Source organism: Phalaenopsis equestris, unplaced genomic scaffold (assembly GCF_001263595.1).
Source record: "Phalaenopsis equestris unplaced genomic scaffold, ASM126359v1 Scaffold000002, whole genome shotgun sequence".
NCBI classification, from domain to species: domain Eukaryota; kingdom Viridiplantae; phylum Streptophyta; class Magnoliopsida; order Asparagales; family Orchidaceae; genus Phalaenopsis; species Phalaenopsis equestris.
In genome coordinates, this window is record NW_018164444.1 from 80,881,669 (window position 1) to 80,900,764 (window position 19,096).

The 19,096-nt window shown below is 31.5% G+C and overlaps 1 protein-coding gene across 1 annotated transcript in view; it reads right to left on the reverse strand.

Moving 5' to 3' along the window:
- Positions 1-4,635: 4,635 nt before the first annotated feature.
- The window catches only part of LOC110029363 (proline-, glutamic acid- and leucine-rich protein 1-like), a 28,761-nt gene continuing 14,300 nt past the window's right edge, over positions 4,636-19,096 (reverse strand). Inside the window, exon 2 of the mRNA XM_020731624.1 lies at positions 4,636-5,009. Coding sequence (XP_020587283.1) covers positions 4,812-5,009 — 198 coding nt within the window. The 3' untranslated portion in view covers positions 4,636-4,811. The remainder of the gene's footprint in view (positions 5,010-19,096) is intronic.

Genomic DNA, 19,096 nt, shown 5'->3' on the forward strand with positions numbered 1-19,096 from the left:
ATTAATGCAAAAATATGAACCACTTTAATTGGACGGTCCATAGAGTTTTCTTTGATAATACAAAGTTTGATGGACATTGAAACGTCTTATGATTTCATAACTGAAAAATTTTAGGCTTGTTGGATTTATCTTGTCGAGATGCTCAATTCGACTATAAGCTTGTCAAATTTGACATCCGTTTGATCTTTCCAATATGCTTAGAAAGCTTCTAAAAATGGTTTAATGCCTTGATTGGGGCTTGATTTGACTCGAATTAGCCCAATTTTGGTATCATTGGGTTCATCTCGTTGAGTCGGTTAGTTTGACTATTAATTTTACTAAAATTGGATCTTCGGAAGACTTTTAATCAAAGTTTTAACATTTCTTGCTTAAAATATTGTATCGAGATCTGTTTTATGCACTGAGATTCGTGTTGGATATTGAAAATATGTTGATGACGTATCAAGCTCATATGTTTGTAAGTGCAACAAATAACTCATTTATAAGCTCAAAAAACTAGCTTGATTAGAAAATAAATAACTCAACCATACTACTCATGATTCTATTCAATAAATCTTATTTAGTTAGAGAATAAATAATATTATAAAACTAATTCTAATTTGCTCAATAAAGATTGTTTGGATAAAATTAAGTAGCTTGATAATTATTCATTAATTTGATCGATAATGGCTCAATTATCATCATATAAAACGAACAAGAATCGAACTCGATCATTGTTGAGAAATTAGGGCGAAGAAAAATAAGAATCGACATAAATTCAAAAGAACACACAGTGATTGACGAGGTTCGGCAAAGATGTCTGCATCCTCGGGAGCAGAGCGACAACTTCCTTTTCAATATTCATAAAAGAGTACAGAATACAAAATTCAAAATCTCAGGGTATTGAAGACTCACCTAGAGTTACTGACATTACATATATATAATCCTATAGTACAATATGTAATTACTTAAATTACCCTGTACCAAACCACGGGGTGTTGCCCCCGCACCCCCAACCCTCATAATGAAACTCCCCCGATTGGGCAGATCCTTCCGCTCCACTCTACTCGCGGGCTCCGCTCCGCTCTAACATCTGTTACATTAATGGTATATGAGTCATACCTAACAATTGTTGAGAAATTAATGCGAAGAAAAACAATCATAAATTAAGTTTGAACATAAACACAACTCAAATAAACAAACATAAGCTAGAACACAATCTCAAAAGCTCAATTTGAGTTCAAACTTGGCTTAAGCTAATTTCATAAATAAGCTCGAGCTTGAAAACAACCCTACTCGACTTAGCTTGATTCTTTTGCAGCCATACTACCAGTCTGTCCGAGCAGTTCAGCTTGTCTGATCGACCAGAGAGAACTTATCCAATCATCAACTATTTAAGTGTGTCTGACAAATTTGGCCAAAGTTGTCCATAACAATTGCAAAGTTGATTTCTTCAAGTTAGCAAGACCAACTTAGCCAATTTGCCCGAGGATGAAATAATAGCTCATATTAAAAGCTGATTAAACTAATAAGATATTTAGGTTATGAATTATGCTATTTTTTTGTACAAAATGTTGTGCTATGTACATAGTACTTTTATTTATTATGTTCATATGTGACTTTTTATGAAGCATACCTCATGCCATTCTATCTAAAAATATAGGTGGCCCCCTACATCAATAAGTTTTCTTAAAGGCTTTATTCCTCTTTAGTCGATGGATGCCAATGAATATTTCAGCATCCAATAAAAATAATTAAACTCATCAAAGTTTATTTTAGTTCTTTAATCTTATGTGCATTGATTAGTTTAATATTAATGAAATCTATAAGGTTAAAATTACAAATATAGTTTAATTTTAAGACATCTATCTAATTTCGATACTTCAAAATTTTTTTTTCACAATTTACATTTTTTAGAGTTTTAAGACATTCATATATTTTTTTGTAGCATTTCAAAATAAATTTAGATTTTTGCTTCCTTGAGTTCTAAATTATAAATATAAATTTTACTCAACTAGAAAAGAAAAAAAAAAACAAAAACAATAAATATAGGAAATTCTAAGAATATACACTTAAATATCATTGAATAATGATTAACTAACAAGAAGAAAGATGTTATCCTTGCTAGGGCTGTCAAAACGGCTTGTTGTTCGTGAACAGCTCGTGTTTGGCTCATTAAGAAATTTGTGTTCAGCTTGTTAGCTAAGTTAACGAGTCGAACATGAACAACACGAACAATTATTTGTTCATTCGTGTTCGGCTCGTTTTGGCTCGAAATACTACTAATCAATTATATATATATCTTTGATGAGTAGTATTTTTAAAAAAAATTAATTGACTACAAGGCTAATCAATCAAAAGTATGAATGAAGAAAATAGAATAAAAATTATTAAATTAGATTCAAGTGATGTTTTAAATCATGCCCCAATCCTTAACATATTATGTCTACGTGATTAGAGTTGTCACAATGACTCTTTGTTCGTGAACAGCTCGTGTTCGGCTCGCTAAGCAAACAAGCTGAACACGAACACATTTTCTAAGCTCGAAATATAAACAAGCCGAACATTGGCTCGTTTACACCCCTAATCCTTGCAAAATCATTATTTTAAATTAATATAAATGAGCCATTACTAATATAAATGGAATTTTCTCAAAGCAAATAATATGTTTTTTTTTTAAATATCATTTTATCAACATAACTGTTGTTCTACATTAACATATATACTATTTAACCGATTAATATATACCTTCTCAAAATAAAATCAAATAGTCAGCTTCAAACTTCACGTATATTAAATTAATGTTCATTCAATATCAATTAAAATATAAAATCTCATATGAATATACACTTAAAAGTTATCACATTTTATTGGTTTAAAATGAGTTTACAATCTTCTAAATCAATAAAAACATGCTCCTCATGATAAAAATATTACGTCCGGAGTCAGGATGCAAACAACGTCCAGATAGGGGACGCGATACATTGAGGGCAGTTTTTTTTTTCCTCCTCTGCTCCGTCCGGTGTATCACGTCCCAACGCAATATGTTTTCCTCCTTAAATTAGTAAATATATATTTTCTCTCTATATGACTATATTTTTCCTTTCAAAATAATTGTCATAATCCTCATATTACTACAACAAACTTTAAGATTTTCTCATAAAAAATACGCCAATCTCTTCTCCAAACTTTGCAACAAAGCTATTTATATATAACAAATAAGATTTTCCTTACAAATTCATACTAATAAAATCAAATTTAAGAGCCTCATCAAAAATACAATCCCACCTAACTTGAGTACTTCAACCTGCCTCACAAGACTAATCACCATTCTAAGCATTTACTAAAGCCTAAATTTCTTTCTGAGGCTTTTCAGGATCCTCCTTCTCTGGATCTTCTTCTTCCTCCTCTTTCTTCTCACCCTCTTCCTCTTCCTCCTCATCTTCCTGTGGAGGATCAGCTGGCAAAGGAGTGGGGAGTGGAGTCTTCATTGGGCTGAATTTTGGAAATATATCTGGTCTCCGTCCAGGCTTTGGTCTCTCCCATTCCTGCAAAATCAAAGATAGATTTGAATCACGCTCCATTTAGTCTTACTGATTATAGAAGATGATGGACGGGGGCAATTATGTATAATATAAAAATTTAACCTTGAAAACTTTGGAAGATTAACATGCATACCGCTCAATTCCTATATAGTTACATATCTAACACCTAAACTTCAATTTTCACATATATGCCACTTTAAGTGTGCATGAAAAGATGTGTTTTACTTTTTTAAAAGTGAAAATAGTGATACATAGGAATTGGGTGGTGTGTGTGTGTGTGTGTGTGTGTGTGTACTCTTTGTTCGTGAACGACTCGTGTAAGCTCGCTAAGCAAACAAGCTGAACACAAACACACTTTCTGGGCGTGTTTGGCTCGTTTACACCCTTGATCCTTGCAAAAACATTATTTTAAATTAATATAAATGAGCCATTACTAATATAAATGGAATTTTCTCAAAGCAAATAATATGTTTTTTTTTTAATTACATTTTATCCACCATACCGGTGTTTTTACTTAAACAATAATATATTTATTTTAAATTAATATAAATGAGCCATTACTAATATAAATGGAATTTTCTCAAAGCAAATAATATGTTTTTTTTTTAAATATCATTTTATCAACATAACTGTTGTTCTACATTAACATATATACTATTTAACCGATTAATATATACCTTCTCAAAATAAAATCAAATAGTCAGCTTCAAACTTCACGTATATTAAATTAATGTTCATTCAATATCAATTAAAATATAAAATCTCATATGAATATACACTTAAAAGTTATCACATTTTATTGGTTTAAAATGAGTTTCCAATATTCTAAATCAATAAAAACACGCTCCTCGAGGAAAAAAATATTACGTCCAGAGTCCGGATGCAAACAACTTCCGGATAAGAGACACGATCCATTGCGAGCAGTTTTTTTTTTCCTCCTCCGCTCCGTCCACCGTCCGGTGTATCGCGTCCCAACATAATATGTTTTCCTCCTTAAATTAGTAAATATATATTTTCTCTCTATATGACTATATTTTTCCTTTCAAAATAATTGTCATAATCCTCATATTACTACAACAAACTTTAAGATTTTCTCATAAAAAATACGCCAATCTCTTCTCCAAACTTTGCAACAAAGCTATTTATATATAACAAATAAGATTTTCCTTACAAATTCATACTAATAAAATCAAATTTAAGAGCCTCATCAAAAATACAATCCCACCTAACTTGAGTACTTCAACCTGCCTCACAAGACTAATCACCATTCTAAGCATTTACTAAAGCCTAAATTTCTTTCTGAGGCTTTTCAGGATCCTCCTTCTCTGGATCTTCTTCTTCCTCCTCTTTCTTCTCACCCTCTTCCTCTTCCTCCTCATCTTCCTGTGGAGGATCAGCTGGCAAAGGAGTGGGGAGTGGAGTCTTCATTGGGCTGAATTTTGGAAATATATCTGGTCTCCGTCCAGGCTTTGGTCTCTCCCATTCCTGCAAAATCAAAGATAGATTTGAATCACGCTCCATTTAGTCTTACTGATTATAGAAGATGATGGACGGGGGCAATTATGTATAATATAAAAATTTAACCTTGAAACTTAAAAAAGTGTAGGCCATGGCCACAAACCACTGAATTTTATAGAGAAGGGACATGAGCCCTTAACATTTTAAGTGCGCATGGGCATGCTTTAGCCTCTAATCATAAAGTTTTATAAAAATGAAAAACAAAAAAAAAAAATTACCTAATGATTGAATGCTTATTAGTTGCTAGACTAAAATGTTTTGAAACCCCAAAAAGAAGTAGGATTCGCATACAAACCACTCAATTCCGATGTATTCACGTATCTAAAACCTAAATTTCAATTTTTAGATACACGCCACCTTATTTATGCATGAAAAGGTGTATTTCAATTGAAATGAAGGATTTAGGTGGTACAATGCTGAAAGCAAAGTTTAAGTGTTAGATATTTAAAGACATAGGAATTGGGTGGTATTATTTAAATGCCACCCCCCACAGAAAAAATAAAAGTTGACCACACCATAATGCACCAAAAAGTTTCAAGTCTCACGAGACAACAATCAAGAAAAGCAAGAAAATGCAATGGGAAGACGATTGGAAGAGAAATCAACTTAATTTTCTCATCATTACTAACAATAAGTCATGATTTTTCCACAAATTTTAGTCGACCACCTAAAACAACCCTCTACTTTTTGCACCGGGGACTGGAAACCCGATAAGGAAAGTATTATATGATGATCCGGTTAGAAGAGTAGATGCTTCAGATTGAACTTATCTTAAGAAAAGTAGATGTAGACCTAAAAAGATTTGGGCATATTGTATAAAAAATGATCTTAATTTATTAAAAATAAATGAAAATATGACACTCAATAAGACAATGGAGAAAAATGATTCATGTAGCTGACCCCCACTTAGTGGGATAAAGGCTTGTAGTAGTTGTACTAACAATAAGTCACCACACAACTAATATCAAATTATTAATTAATTTCTTCAAGAACCTCAAAAAATATTTCATCACCATAACACACATGCTTAACTAATGCTCTTCAAATGATCACCTTTTAGCTCTTAACAGGGCTTCCATTATGTATAAAATGGCACAGAGATTTCTGCCGGTTACCTATGCGTCACAAAAGTATATTTCTAACTTAGCCCAATGAATTAATGAAAGGGGCAATTACATACATACCGCCCAATTCCTCTGTATTTTCATATCTCACACCTAAACTTTACTTTTTTACATTTGTACAACTCAAAGCTTTCAAATTATATCAAAAAATACCACGATTTTAACTTTTAAAAGGTGAAATACGCCTTTTCATGGACAGGTAAGGTGGTATGTATGTACACATTGAATATTAGGTGTTAGATGTGTAAATACACTGGAATTGAGTGGTCTGTATGTAAATCTTCCTTGAAGAAAATAAGTACATTATAGGTTATAATGCAGATTTCAATAGATTGGCGGTTAATGCGGCACAATTCCCAGGTTAGTCGTGCAGTAAGAAGAGAAATGCAAGCAGTACAGTTAGTTGGCAATTTGGAATACTCAGGGTGCATCATGTAATTACACGCAAGAAGAATGATGTGTGGATATTAGCTCTCCGTAAAAAAAGATAATCAAATTCAAATAGCAGCACATGAGAAAGGAGCTTTTCACAGCATCCACTCTGCTGACATAAGAATCAAATTTCACTTTCATTGAATAAATAAAGCAGCAATCATGTTATTGGCTCAGATCTTGATCTTCATGGCTCTCTTGTGCAAAGCCATCAGTTCTTTTATGTCCGCCGTCAGCAAGTGCTGCTGATGTGGAATGAGTAGCCTTATAATTATGAATTATTGACATTTAATTTGACGCATTTTCTCATCAACATTAAGCTTTGTCCACCATTTGAGCAAACATTATCTGTATCTTTTCTCAGGATTGTAATTGAGGCTCAAACCCAGAGAATTCCACGATCTATAAAGAAATAAACTAAATTTTCTTATAATGATTTTTTTGGACCAACTCTTCTCATTTTAGGAGAAGCTTCAACTCATTTAGTGTAACAATCTTTTAATGTTTCGGGAAAAATATCAAGATTAGTCCCTATAAATCACCACCATATATAGAACCAAGCTGATATTTCTCCGCTAATAGTTTCTTTGGTTATAATGAGGAGCTAAGAATGTTTTTGTAAATGGTTTACAAGAAATAAAACTTCCATCGTTGCTTGTACATATGTCCAGTAGTTAATTACAGTTTTATATTGTAAATTTGCAGTTAAGTAACTAAGTCTTTCTTGGAATAAAGTTAGACCTCAATCCTTGGAATGAAGTTAGACCCTCATCCTTATGATGAATAATTTTCTGTACAAAGAATTTACTGTACAAAATCGTATGCGTTGCATCGTCTTTAGCATGCTCAAGGGTGACACATTTTAGTTGAATTAAAATTTTTTCATAAGTTTCTTATGTAAAAGATTCATAAGGAAATGTGTTATTTCCCATTTCAAATAAGACTACTATATTAATGTTAAAATATTCAGAATTGATGTCAATGATACTTTATTTAATCGATTTAGTAATATAAACTCATTCTGCTGTTACGACTTCCTTAAGGGAAGGAGAAGCTTGATAGAGGATGACTCTCCTTTTTCTGTATTAGAGGCAGGAGCAAGAGCGTTTCCATAAAGATATTCGCCCAGGTCAATTGGAATGCGAGTAGTGGTTAAATTAGTAATATGACTTCCTCTCCCCTGCAAGAGGAAGCAACACCTCTAAGTCATCGACTCGGTGCTCTTATTATTATTATTATTATTAAAATTATTATTATTATTATACCAGACAAGTGGGATTTATTTCATCCTCCTTTAAGTCAGTAGCCCTGCGTTCTCGGGTTTTTATACTATATAACATTACAATAAAAAAATAATTTGAAAGAGTCTTTTCCTCAAGATTACTGAGTTTAGTCAACAGAATATAGAATTTAATGTCATTCAAACACATAAGCGGGACTTGCACCTAAATGCGAGGTAAAACTCAATAATTCTGGAAAAAGAGAGACAGATGCATACAACATAACATGACTACCAAAAGCACTCTTCCATAATAACATTACTACCATCTAAAGATCTAAAAGAACACTGAAGCTCTAACCTGACTATTGCCATAACATTATTACTTCAGAATTTATGCAGAATATTATTAAAAAAACTTATTGATGAGAGCTCTCTACTGCTCTCTGTATGGATTCGTATTCCAATAGTAATACAAATTCTTCTATTATTATTAGAGTCTTCTCCATGAGGCACAGTCAATTAATTAAGAATGCTAAAAATGTAAGAACACCCTCTTAATGAGAAAGACTTAAATAGATGATTCATTCCTAAAGTAGATACTTCTCTTATCTACATAATAAGAACCTTTGATTTCAAAGAAAAAACATCCATTAAGACTGTAAAACAGTTGAACACAATAGATCGGGATGATAAAATTATTTAACTATTAACAAATGAAAAATTGCATAAATATATGCCAGATTTCAAATATATTCAAATCGGTCTCATTCAAATTGCATTCAAACCACTCACATTAGAAGGTTTAAATGCATCACTATTTGTTTGCTTGAGAAATGATAGATGTCTTAACTGGGTTCCATCTCTCATGGGTGTCAAAACAAGTCTGTGCCACAGGTCAGTTTATTTCAACAGTTTTCCTAATTTAAGTTTATCTTTGACAGATGTTAACCTCATTGAAGTTGTCAAACTTCAACTGCAGTTACATGATTATGATTTCCTCCCATAATCAGAAACTATAGTTTTGATGTTTTGATATTTAGAATTCACTTTCGAATCCTAATACTTTAAACTCTAATGTTAAAAGGGCAGTTCAACCAATTGAAAGAACCATTTTAATTGAAACCACCCACTTGGCCTCCCATGTTGCCACTAATAGAACTATTACATGGAACGATGAAACCTTCCCAGAGTCGCAAACTATTCAATCAGCCTCTACTCCAAAGCCAATTATAAATAAAAATATTGATCAGATAATCCAACCAACTGATGGAGATATTGATGTTAGATTGAAACCTAGAAGATTTATAACTATTCCAAGAATATTGATCCCATCTAAAATTCTGTTGGCTCGTCTTCACCTCATGAAGAAGCATCAATAGAAGCTTGAGCGAGAAAAAAAAGCATCAAAATTTTCATTCAGAAAGAAAAAAATCATACTCCCACTCTCACACCTTCTGAGATGAGTTTAATTTTTAATGAATTACGCCCTAGAGAGTAATGCGAGAGCTATTCTCATTGATAATATCAACTTGCTATAAGAACTTTAGACAGTGTTATCAAAAGAACACGACTGAAGTATTTTGTCTTAAAATACGTGAAGTACATTTCAAAGACATACTTTAGAAGAAATAAACAAGGGAAATGTTTAATTCAATTTGTTCCTTAGTTTACTCAGCATTATACTCACCATGACTAGTAAAAAATGGTAAAATGAATAAGAAGAGGTAATTGAGTCACCATATCCTCCCTTGAAGGCTAGCATTAGCAATGATAAACCAGAAAGTCTTAAGCTCACAACCTTCAGAAGAATCAATACTAATGCACAAATAGCGTTGTAAACGAGCTCATGTTCGAAATTAGCTCGCGTTCGAAATAACTCGTGAACAGTGTGTTCGTGTTCGGCTCGAAAAACTTATTCATGTTCGTGTTCGGCTCAAGAATGGCTCGTTAAAATATAAAATTCTTATAATAATTAATTTTTTAAATAAAATTTAAATAATTATTTTAAAAAAAAATTTGTTTGTATAAAAATTAATTAATTATAATTTATATTATTAAATTTTATGAATATTTATTATGTATATATATAAACAAAAGAGTGAACAAACTTTTGTTCGTGTTCGACTAGTTTACATTTCGAGCTTAAGAATTTGTTTTTGTTCGGTTCGTTGGCTGCTTAACGAGTTGAACACGAGTTGTTCGCGAACAACGAGCCAAATTGACAACCATATGCACAAACAATAAAAAAATTCATTACTATGGTAAAACAATCACATTTTACTAATAGTACTATACAAAAAATTGCTGAACATTTATTTCGGATTGAAAATAAATTAGATCAACTTTTGAAAAAAAAATCAACGGAGCCTACAAGGTCGATTCCTAAAAAAGGAATAATCTTAGAAAAAAGGAAAATTAACTTATCTCTATAATCAGGCATCATAGCATTCAACCTCCAGCTAAACTTGATCTCAATATAGGACCAAGTAATAAAGATCTAAAATACATCCTTTCCGAATGGAAAGAAAGATCTTTAATAACAATGGAAGAAAATTCACAAAATTCATCCACTGAAGACGAACTCTCTGGCGATCAGGCTAATGACTTAGTTGAAGTTTTTCAAAACCTTCAGACTAATGATTATTTGTAAATTAAAAAAACAAATTATCCAAAAAAGCCTCTTGAAAAACATTATTATACTTATCCTCCTCCCATGAATGTTAACTTTGGTGAAACTTCTAATGGGCATCAAAAGACATACCATATCGTTGGTCTATATACTTGGAACATAGATGGCTTTAGTGATCATCAAATCCATGAAAAAATTCACCAAATGATGGTCTATGCTACCATGACACAAGTCAGACGATATGTCTCTCCCTTGACAGCTAGGATGACTGCCAGTGGATTCACATGCATACTTAAGAGTTGGTGGGATAACTTTTTGACTGGTAATAAGAAAGAAGATATTCTGAGTGAAAAGAGTTAAGAAGAGCTCTCAAAACCAAATGAAGAAACAATTTTTACTTCAACAACTGCAATTTTGAACATTTCCCTGAAAATGTATCAGACCAAAGAGAAAGAACCAAGTCTCCTCTCCAAAAGTTAAGATGTCTTCACTCACTTTAAATAGAACAAACATGCCTTCTCAGCTAGAGTTATGATGTTATCCGATGCTAATTTAGTTCTTTTGAAATAAGAATTTATAAAAGAGTTCTTAAATCGCAGAAAAGGCAAAAAATTTTTTTGAAACGTATAAATAGGTGATATTTCATATGATATCTTTACATATGACAATCTTATAACTATATGTGCTAAAACTACTCTCGAGATTTATGTTGATATTAAACTTAAAATTAGCTCAAAAGAACATAACTAACTGTGAGAAAATAATTAAGAAAATTTTGTGGACAATTTACTTGTACATTCCCAGAATTGTTCCCTCTCAAGAAGAAAGGAGAATTATTTTCAAGAAAAATAAATGAGAAAAGAAAAAGTCCTCTAAAACTATAAACTCACCTTTAAAGCTTAAAAAAAGAAGAAATTAAATATTTTAAGAGTGAATGATTATGTCACTATTCCAATCGATGCACTACCAAGAAAAAACATAATGGCCTCAAAATCGATGAACCTCTACGTCAAACACTAATGAAGCTCTTAGTATCTGACTCAGAATCCTCTTCATCAGAGAAAATAATTTATGAATTTTCATTCTTTTCATCAAAAGTTGAAAATCAAACTTCTTCTAGTTTTCGTCCAAGTTGTACCCATTCAAATTATTATAAAATATTATTAAAATGTCAGGATTATTTACCTTGATAGATCAACAAAATGAAAAAATTATAAAAATTCTCCCACAAATTAAAGATATTTCTACTAGAAATAAAATTAATTTTTTTTTAGAAAAAAGAAAATAGTGCAAATATAAGCAATAATTTTCCTATATACTATTTAAAAGAAGAATATAAGAAAGTTGTTAAAAAATAAGTCACTGGTAATGATCTTAAAGATGAAATTAATCACTTAAAAATAAAATTAAGATAAACAAGAATGATTAAAAAAATTTAATGAAAGAATGGTTGATATTGAAACAAAATAATATTAACAAGAAAAAACAAATGAAGAAGATGTTCCTTCAGAATAATTTCTTCAATCAATTCTTAAATTAATTATCAATAAAGAATGCATTTTATCCAACTTAACAACACTTATTTATAATGGTGTTGATATAAATTATATTGAAGGACATGTTCCTTCGAAATTTTTAGAAAAATAGATCAACGGTTAACCTCTGCTAATGGTGATTTAATGCAGATTAAATATAAACTTTCAAATGCAACATCTCTAAATCACATATTTGTATTATTATTCTATTTTATGTGTTAAAATCTTACCCAACATATTATATTGGGCACTTTTTTTTGTGGCAAATAATGTAGATTCAAAAAATTAATCAAAGTGGATTTTTAATAAAAAATATTACATTTCTTTTTACCACTGATCCATAAGAAGTGATTATTAATGAAATAAGTTATATTAAAAATAAATATTTACATATTAAATATTTAAAAGAAATTTTTGAAAAAATGTAAAAACTCAACTTAATTAACAAAATAATCAGTTGAAAGTCTCTAAACTATTAGAAAATTTCCAACAAAATTTTTGCCGAGAAAATTTCATTGCTTTTTAGAATAAAAAAATTTATAGCGTTGCCCTGCCATACATTGAAGGGTTTAATGAGATGGATAAACCAATGAAAGTAACACCTTGTCAAATGAATGATTCTTATCATGCATTATACAAGACACAAATATGTGATCTATTTTCAAAAGGGTTAATAAGAAACTCTTATTCACCATGGTCATGTACTGCATTTTATGTGATGAATGCAAGAGAAAAAGAAAAAGGAAAACCTAGGCATGTAATGAATTATAAGTCGCTAAATAAAGTCCTCAAATGGATTAGATATCCTATCCCTAATAAAAGTGACTTGCTTAATAGATTATATAAAGGTCATATCTTCTCCAAATTTGATTTAAAATCTGGCTACTGACAGATTCAAATCAAAGAAGAAGATAAATATAAGGTAGCATTTACAATACCAACTGGGCATTTTGAAGGGAATATTATGTCATTTGGTCAGAAAAATGCCCCCTCTAAATTTCAGCATATTATAAATTATATATTCAAATATCACTTTGAATACAACACTATTTATATAGATGGCATTCTAGTGTTTTCCAAAACTCTTTAAAAACACTTTAAGCATTTAAAAAATTTTAAATGGATAATTCAACAAACTAGAATCATTTCCACCCCAAAAACTAAATATTTTAGACTAAAATAAGATTTTTGAGAAATAATATATCTAATATTTTTATTATTCCTATAAATAGAAATATTGAATTCGCTGATAACTTTTCAAATCAAATTCTTGATAAAAATCAGCTACAACGATTTCTTGGAGCCTTTAACTATGTAGTTGATTTCTATAAAAATTTAGCAGTTGATGTTGCCCCCTTATTTGACATATTAAAAAAACCCTCCTCTGTGTATCCATACTGTTGCAGTCCAACAAATTAAACAAAGAGTTAAAAATCTTCCATATTTAACTCTTGTTAATCTTGATTTATTTAAAATAGTCGAAATTGATGGCTATAACTTAGGTTATGGTGACATCTTAAAATAAATTAATTCCTCCATAAAAGAACAACTAATTCGTTTTACTTTTGGTAAGTGGAATTATACATAAGAAATATTTCATTATTTAAAAAGAAATGTTATATGTTGTTAAATGTATTTAAAAATTTCAATATATCTTTTTAAATAAACATATAATTTCGTATTAATTGTTCTTCTATTAAATTTATTATACAAAAAGATGTAAGAAATTTTAGCTTCAAAACAAATTTTTGTCATTTAGAAATCACAATTATCTATTTTTGACTTTGATATTAAATATAATAAAAGTATTCTAATTCTTTCCAAGATTTTTTAACACAGGAATTCTTGTAAGGATCCTAATGGGTGGATCACCCTCCATCGGCATCAAAAGTCATTCTCAAATCCCCACATTAGAGATGGTGCTTCCTCTCGCCAGTGGAGAGGAAGTCATATTATTAATTCAACTACTACTCGCAATCCAATTGACCCGCATGAATATCTTTATGAAAAAATGCCTGCTCCTGCTTCTAATATAGAAAAAGAAGTCATCCTCCACTAAAGCTATCCCTTTCCTTGAAGAAGTCGTAGCAGCTGAGCCGGTTTATGTTACTAAATCGACTAAAGAAAACATCACTGACATCAATTTGAATATTATCATATAAATGATTTGAAAGCCTTATTTGAAAGATATATGAGAAATAACTCATTTCCTTATAAATCTTTCACTAGTGAAACATATGAAAAAAATTTAATTCAACTAAAATGTGTCACTTTTAGTATATCAAAGACGACACAACACATTTGATTTTGTACAGTAAATGCATTGTACAAAAAACTATTTATCATAAAGATTGCGATCTAACTCTATTTCAAAAATAAAGACTTATTTACTTAACTGAAAATTTACAGTAAATTACTGGACTTATGTACAAGCAATAACGAAAGTTTTGTTCCTTGTAGATAATTTACGAAGAGTTTCATTATAGCTAAAGAAACTGTTAGCGGAGAACTATTAGCTTGGTTCCACATATGGAGGAAAATTTTGGGTTGAATCTTGACAATCTCCCGAAACCATTAAAAACTTGTTACATTGAACGAGTTGAGACTTCTCCTAAATTGAGAAGTATTAGCCCGAGAAAATTATTACAAGAACATAACTAAATTTAATTCTTTAAAGACTACCAAATATTTCGGATGGACTTGACTTAATATTGATGAGAAAATTCATAAAGTTAAGTTAATAATTCAAATATATAAGACTATTTGATCCACATCTACAGCAACTGCTATTGAACATTATCAATTAAAGAAATTTATAAAGTTATTTGCAAAAAATACAGGCATAAAAGTGAAAAATGGATCCAAATGCGTATTATGAAAATATTCCATGAATAATTTCAAGAACTGTTCAAAGCTCCAATATTTTTTTCTTAAAAATGATAAAGAAGGTATCCCATTTGACAGATATCGGTGGTCGACAGTGACGACCAAGACAACCGTAAAGAACAAATATGCTAACTGAGAAACTGACGACCATAATTGGATATTTTTTTATAAAGTGACATTATAAAATTTATTCTTATTATTAAGATCCTATCTTAGCCAGTACAAAATCTTTTCTTTTTAAAAGTAAAGACACATTATTAGATTCTTTCTCGCACTAAAAAAATCTAATTAATGATATTGTATTTCGTTTGAAGTACGGAGTCTGAATCCTCTACTATATAAATGACTAATTTGTAATATTTTGTTGTACTCAATTTTAGTTTCAATCTTTTGCGCGCTCCTCCATCTCCTTTATCGAGTCTGTAAAAAGCTTCCGCCATGTAAGCATTTAAGTTTAATAAATTGTTAGTTTTTCTCTTATATATATCTGCTTTTATTGACCTGGAATTATCTGATATCAGAACTATTTTTTGAAAGTTTATGTTTAATATGCATTCGATCATCACTAGCAGATGTTAACCGTTAAACTATTTATTCAAAGTATTTAGAAGGAATAAGTCTTTCTTGAATACAATTTATATCATCATCACTATCAATAATTGTTGTCAATCGGATATGTTTTCTTTATTAATATTAATTTAATAGAGATGTACCATTTATGCATAGTAGCCTTCTGAATAGATTGAAGAAATTGTTCTGAAGGAACTTCTTCTTCATTCGCTTTTTTTTGTTGATATTGATTTGTTTCAATATCAATCATTCTTTCAGTAATTTTTTCATGATTATTATTATTGATCTTAATTTCATTTTTAACTGATTAATTTCACCTTTAAGATCACTAATAGTGACTTCTTTTTATTTTTCAGCAACTTTTTTATATAATTCCTTTAAAGATTATGTAAAAAAATTATTATTTATACCTACACTATTCTCTTTTTTCTAATTATCAGTTAAGAAAATATCTCATTAACTCTTAAGTATACCTGCGAATCGAATGACAATCATCCTAGCTGTCAGTGGAGAGGCATATTGCTTGGTTTTTATCATGGTAGCATAGACTATTATTTGGTAAATTTCTTCAAGAATTTGATGATCAATGAAGTCATCTATGTTCCAAGCACATAATCCAATGGCATCGTATGTCCTTGATGTCTATTAAATGTTTCAAGAAAGTTAATATTCATGGGACGAAAACATATATAATAATATTTTTCAAGAGATTTTATTGGATAATTAATTATATTAGTTTCCAAATAATCATTAATATGAAGGTTTTGAAAAACTTCAACTAAGTCATTAGCCTGATCGTCGAAGAGTTCATTTTCAATGGATGAATTTTCTTTCATAGTTGTTAGAGATCACTCTTTCCATTAGTACTTGGTTCTATATTGAGATCAAGTTTAGATGGAGGTTGAATGTTAGGATGCTTGATTATAGGAAGAGACCATGACATCGGAACAAATCAAACTCACGATAATGGAAGAAAATTTACTAAGCAAATGAATAGGGTTAGAAACACAACTCAAAATTGAAATAAAAAGTGCTACAAACACTAATCCCCAGCTACGGCCGGAAGAGAAGATCTGAAGGCAGCGGTGGTGGCGACGAAGGTGGTTAGGAGTATTAGTGGTAGAGGGCGTCGGGGATGTGGTTGAAAGATGGGATCTAGGGGGTCAGTGGATAGGAGAAGGGGAAATAGTAAGGTTGTTCAACAAGCAAGTAAGGGAAAGGGATTGCAACAGCAAGTAGGCGGGCTGTGGGGGAGGACAGGTGGCTAGCCCAACAGGAAGGCCGAAGCAGTTCAGCGAAGGGGCGGCTCAGGAAATGGGCCGGCGGCTGGTTCGGAAGGTTAGCAGGCAACTCATTGGGTTAGCGGCAGGAACAACGGCAAAGGGGCGGCTAGTCAGCGGTAAGAGTAGGTGAGGAAGATGGTAGGAAGGAAATTAGAGAGGAAACAACACCACGTCGGAGTAGGATATAGTCGGAGCACCACTTGTCGTCGGATACAACCAAGGGAAAACAAAGAATTCTATAAAAATCTGAAATGAAACTCACAAAACATCACCCTAATTCAACAAACAACCACATATATAATAGCTAATAGATAAAATAGGAAAGGGAGGTCCCTAACTTGGGCGGCAACCAGGAAAGGAAGGGGAGAAGGGGCGGAAAACAGACGCTTGCATAGGGGATACACGGTATCACTCGCTTCTAAGAAGACTGGTCTGTCCAGTAGAGGGCCAGACCAGTATCCATGCTGGCAGGTTTAGCATCCAGCTGGTTCAGTTGGCCCCAAATAGAAGAGTGCAGCATCCCAGGTACTGCGTCTCCTGTGTCCTGCCTTCCTTGCCCGCGTCCTGTCTCCTAGCCCCTCGTCAGTAAATTTTTCTTTTTCAAATGTTATTCTTTTTTAGTAACTAGCCTTTTAGGCTCTAATTTTTTCAAATTTATCTAATTTATTTTCAATCTGAAATAAATGTTCAACAATTATTTGTAAAGTACTACTAGTAAAATTTAATTATTTTAATACAGTAATAAATTATTTTGTTGTTTGTGTATTAGTATTGATTCTTTTGAGAGCTGTGAGCTCAAGGATTTTAGATTTATCATTACTAATCATAGTGAGTTGTGTTCGAGGGCTAGCCTTCAAGGGAGGATATGGTGACTCAATTACCTCTCATTGTTTATTTTGTCATTTTTTACTAATCATAGCGAGTTGAGCTCGATTAGTTTAATGCTAAGTGTACCAAAGGATGAATGGAATCATACCATCCCCTTATTTATTTTTTCTAAGTATGTCATTGAAAAATACTTCACATATTTCAAAACGACATGCTTCATTGATGTTCTTTCGCTACCACTGCCTAAAGTTTTCATAGTGATGATGATATTCTCGAATGAGAATAGACCTCACATTACTCCCTGAGGCATAATTCATTAAAAATAAAAAATCATTTCAGAGAGAGCGAGAGCGGGAGAACGATTTTCTTTTACTGGATGAAAATTTTGATTTCTATTCATCTGAAAAGCTTCTACTAATGCTTCTTCATGGGGTGAAGACGAGCCAACATATAGATGATGTAGGAATAGTTATCGATCTTTTAGGGTTAAATCTAACTTCAACATCTCCATCAGATATTTGGACTATCCGATCGATGTTTTGATTTATAATTGGCTTTGGAGTCGAGGCTAATTAAATAGTCAATGACTCTGGGAAGATTACCTCGTTCTATCTAATAGTTCTATTAGTGGCAACATGAGAGGCCAAGAGGTTGGTTTCAATTAAAGTGGCTGTTTCAATTGGTTGAATTGCCTTTTAACATTAGGGTTTAAAGTATTTAGGATTCGCAAGTGAATTCTAAATACCAAAACTATGGTTTCTGATCCTCTGAGGAAATCATAACCATGTAACTATGGTTGAAATTTGGCGGCTTCAAAGAGATTAGCGTCCGTCAAGATGCACATAAATTAGGAAAGGTGCTAAAATAGATTGACCCGTGGCATGGACTAGTTTCAATGACACCAATGAGAGATTGAGCCCAATTAAGGCATCTATTAAATCTCAAGCAAGCAAGTAGTGATATATTTAAACATTTTAAGGTGAGTGGTTGGAATGCAATTTGAATGAAACTGATATGAATATATTTGAAATCTCGCTATCGAAGTCTTCTTTTGTTAATAGATAGATTGTTTGTCAGCTTGATATATTGTGATCTATTCTATAGTCTTAATAGAGGTTTTTTCATTGAAATCAAAAGTTACTATTATGTAGATAAGATATTATCTACTTTAGGAATGAACCATATATTTACATTTTCCTCATTAAGAGGGTATTCTGCCTTTTCGACACTCATCAATAATGGACTATGCCTCATGAAGAAGGTTCTAGTCATAATAGAAGAATTCGTATTAAAATTCAAAGACGAAGCCATACAAAGAGAAATAGAGGTCTCTAAGGGACAAGTTATTATAATTATATTTTGCAACACAACGAAGTAATACTATAATATATACAACAAGATTCAAGCAATTTTGTATTGCACAATACTTGTCATTGTTATACCAGATAAGTGGGGCTTAATTCATTCTCATTCGAGCTAGTAGTTATGTGTTCTCGGGTTTTCCAGATAATATACCATTAAAATAGAAGAATCATTCAAATGGGT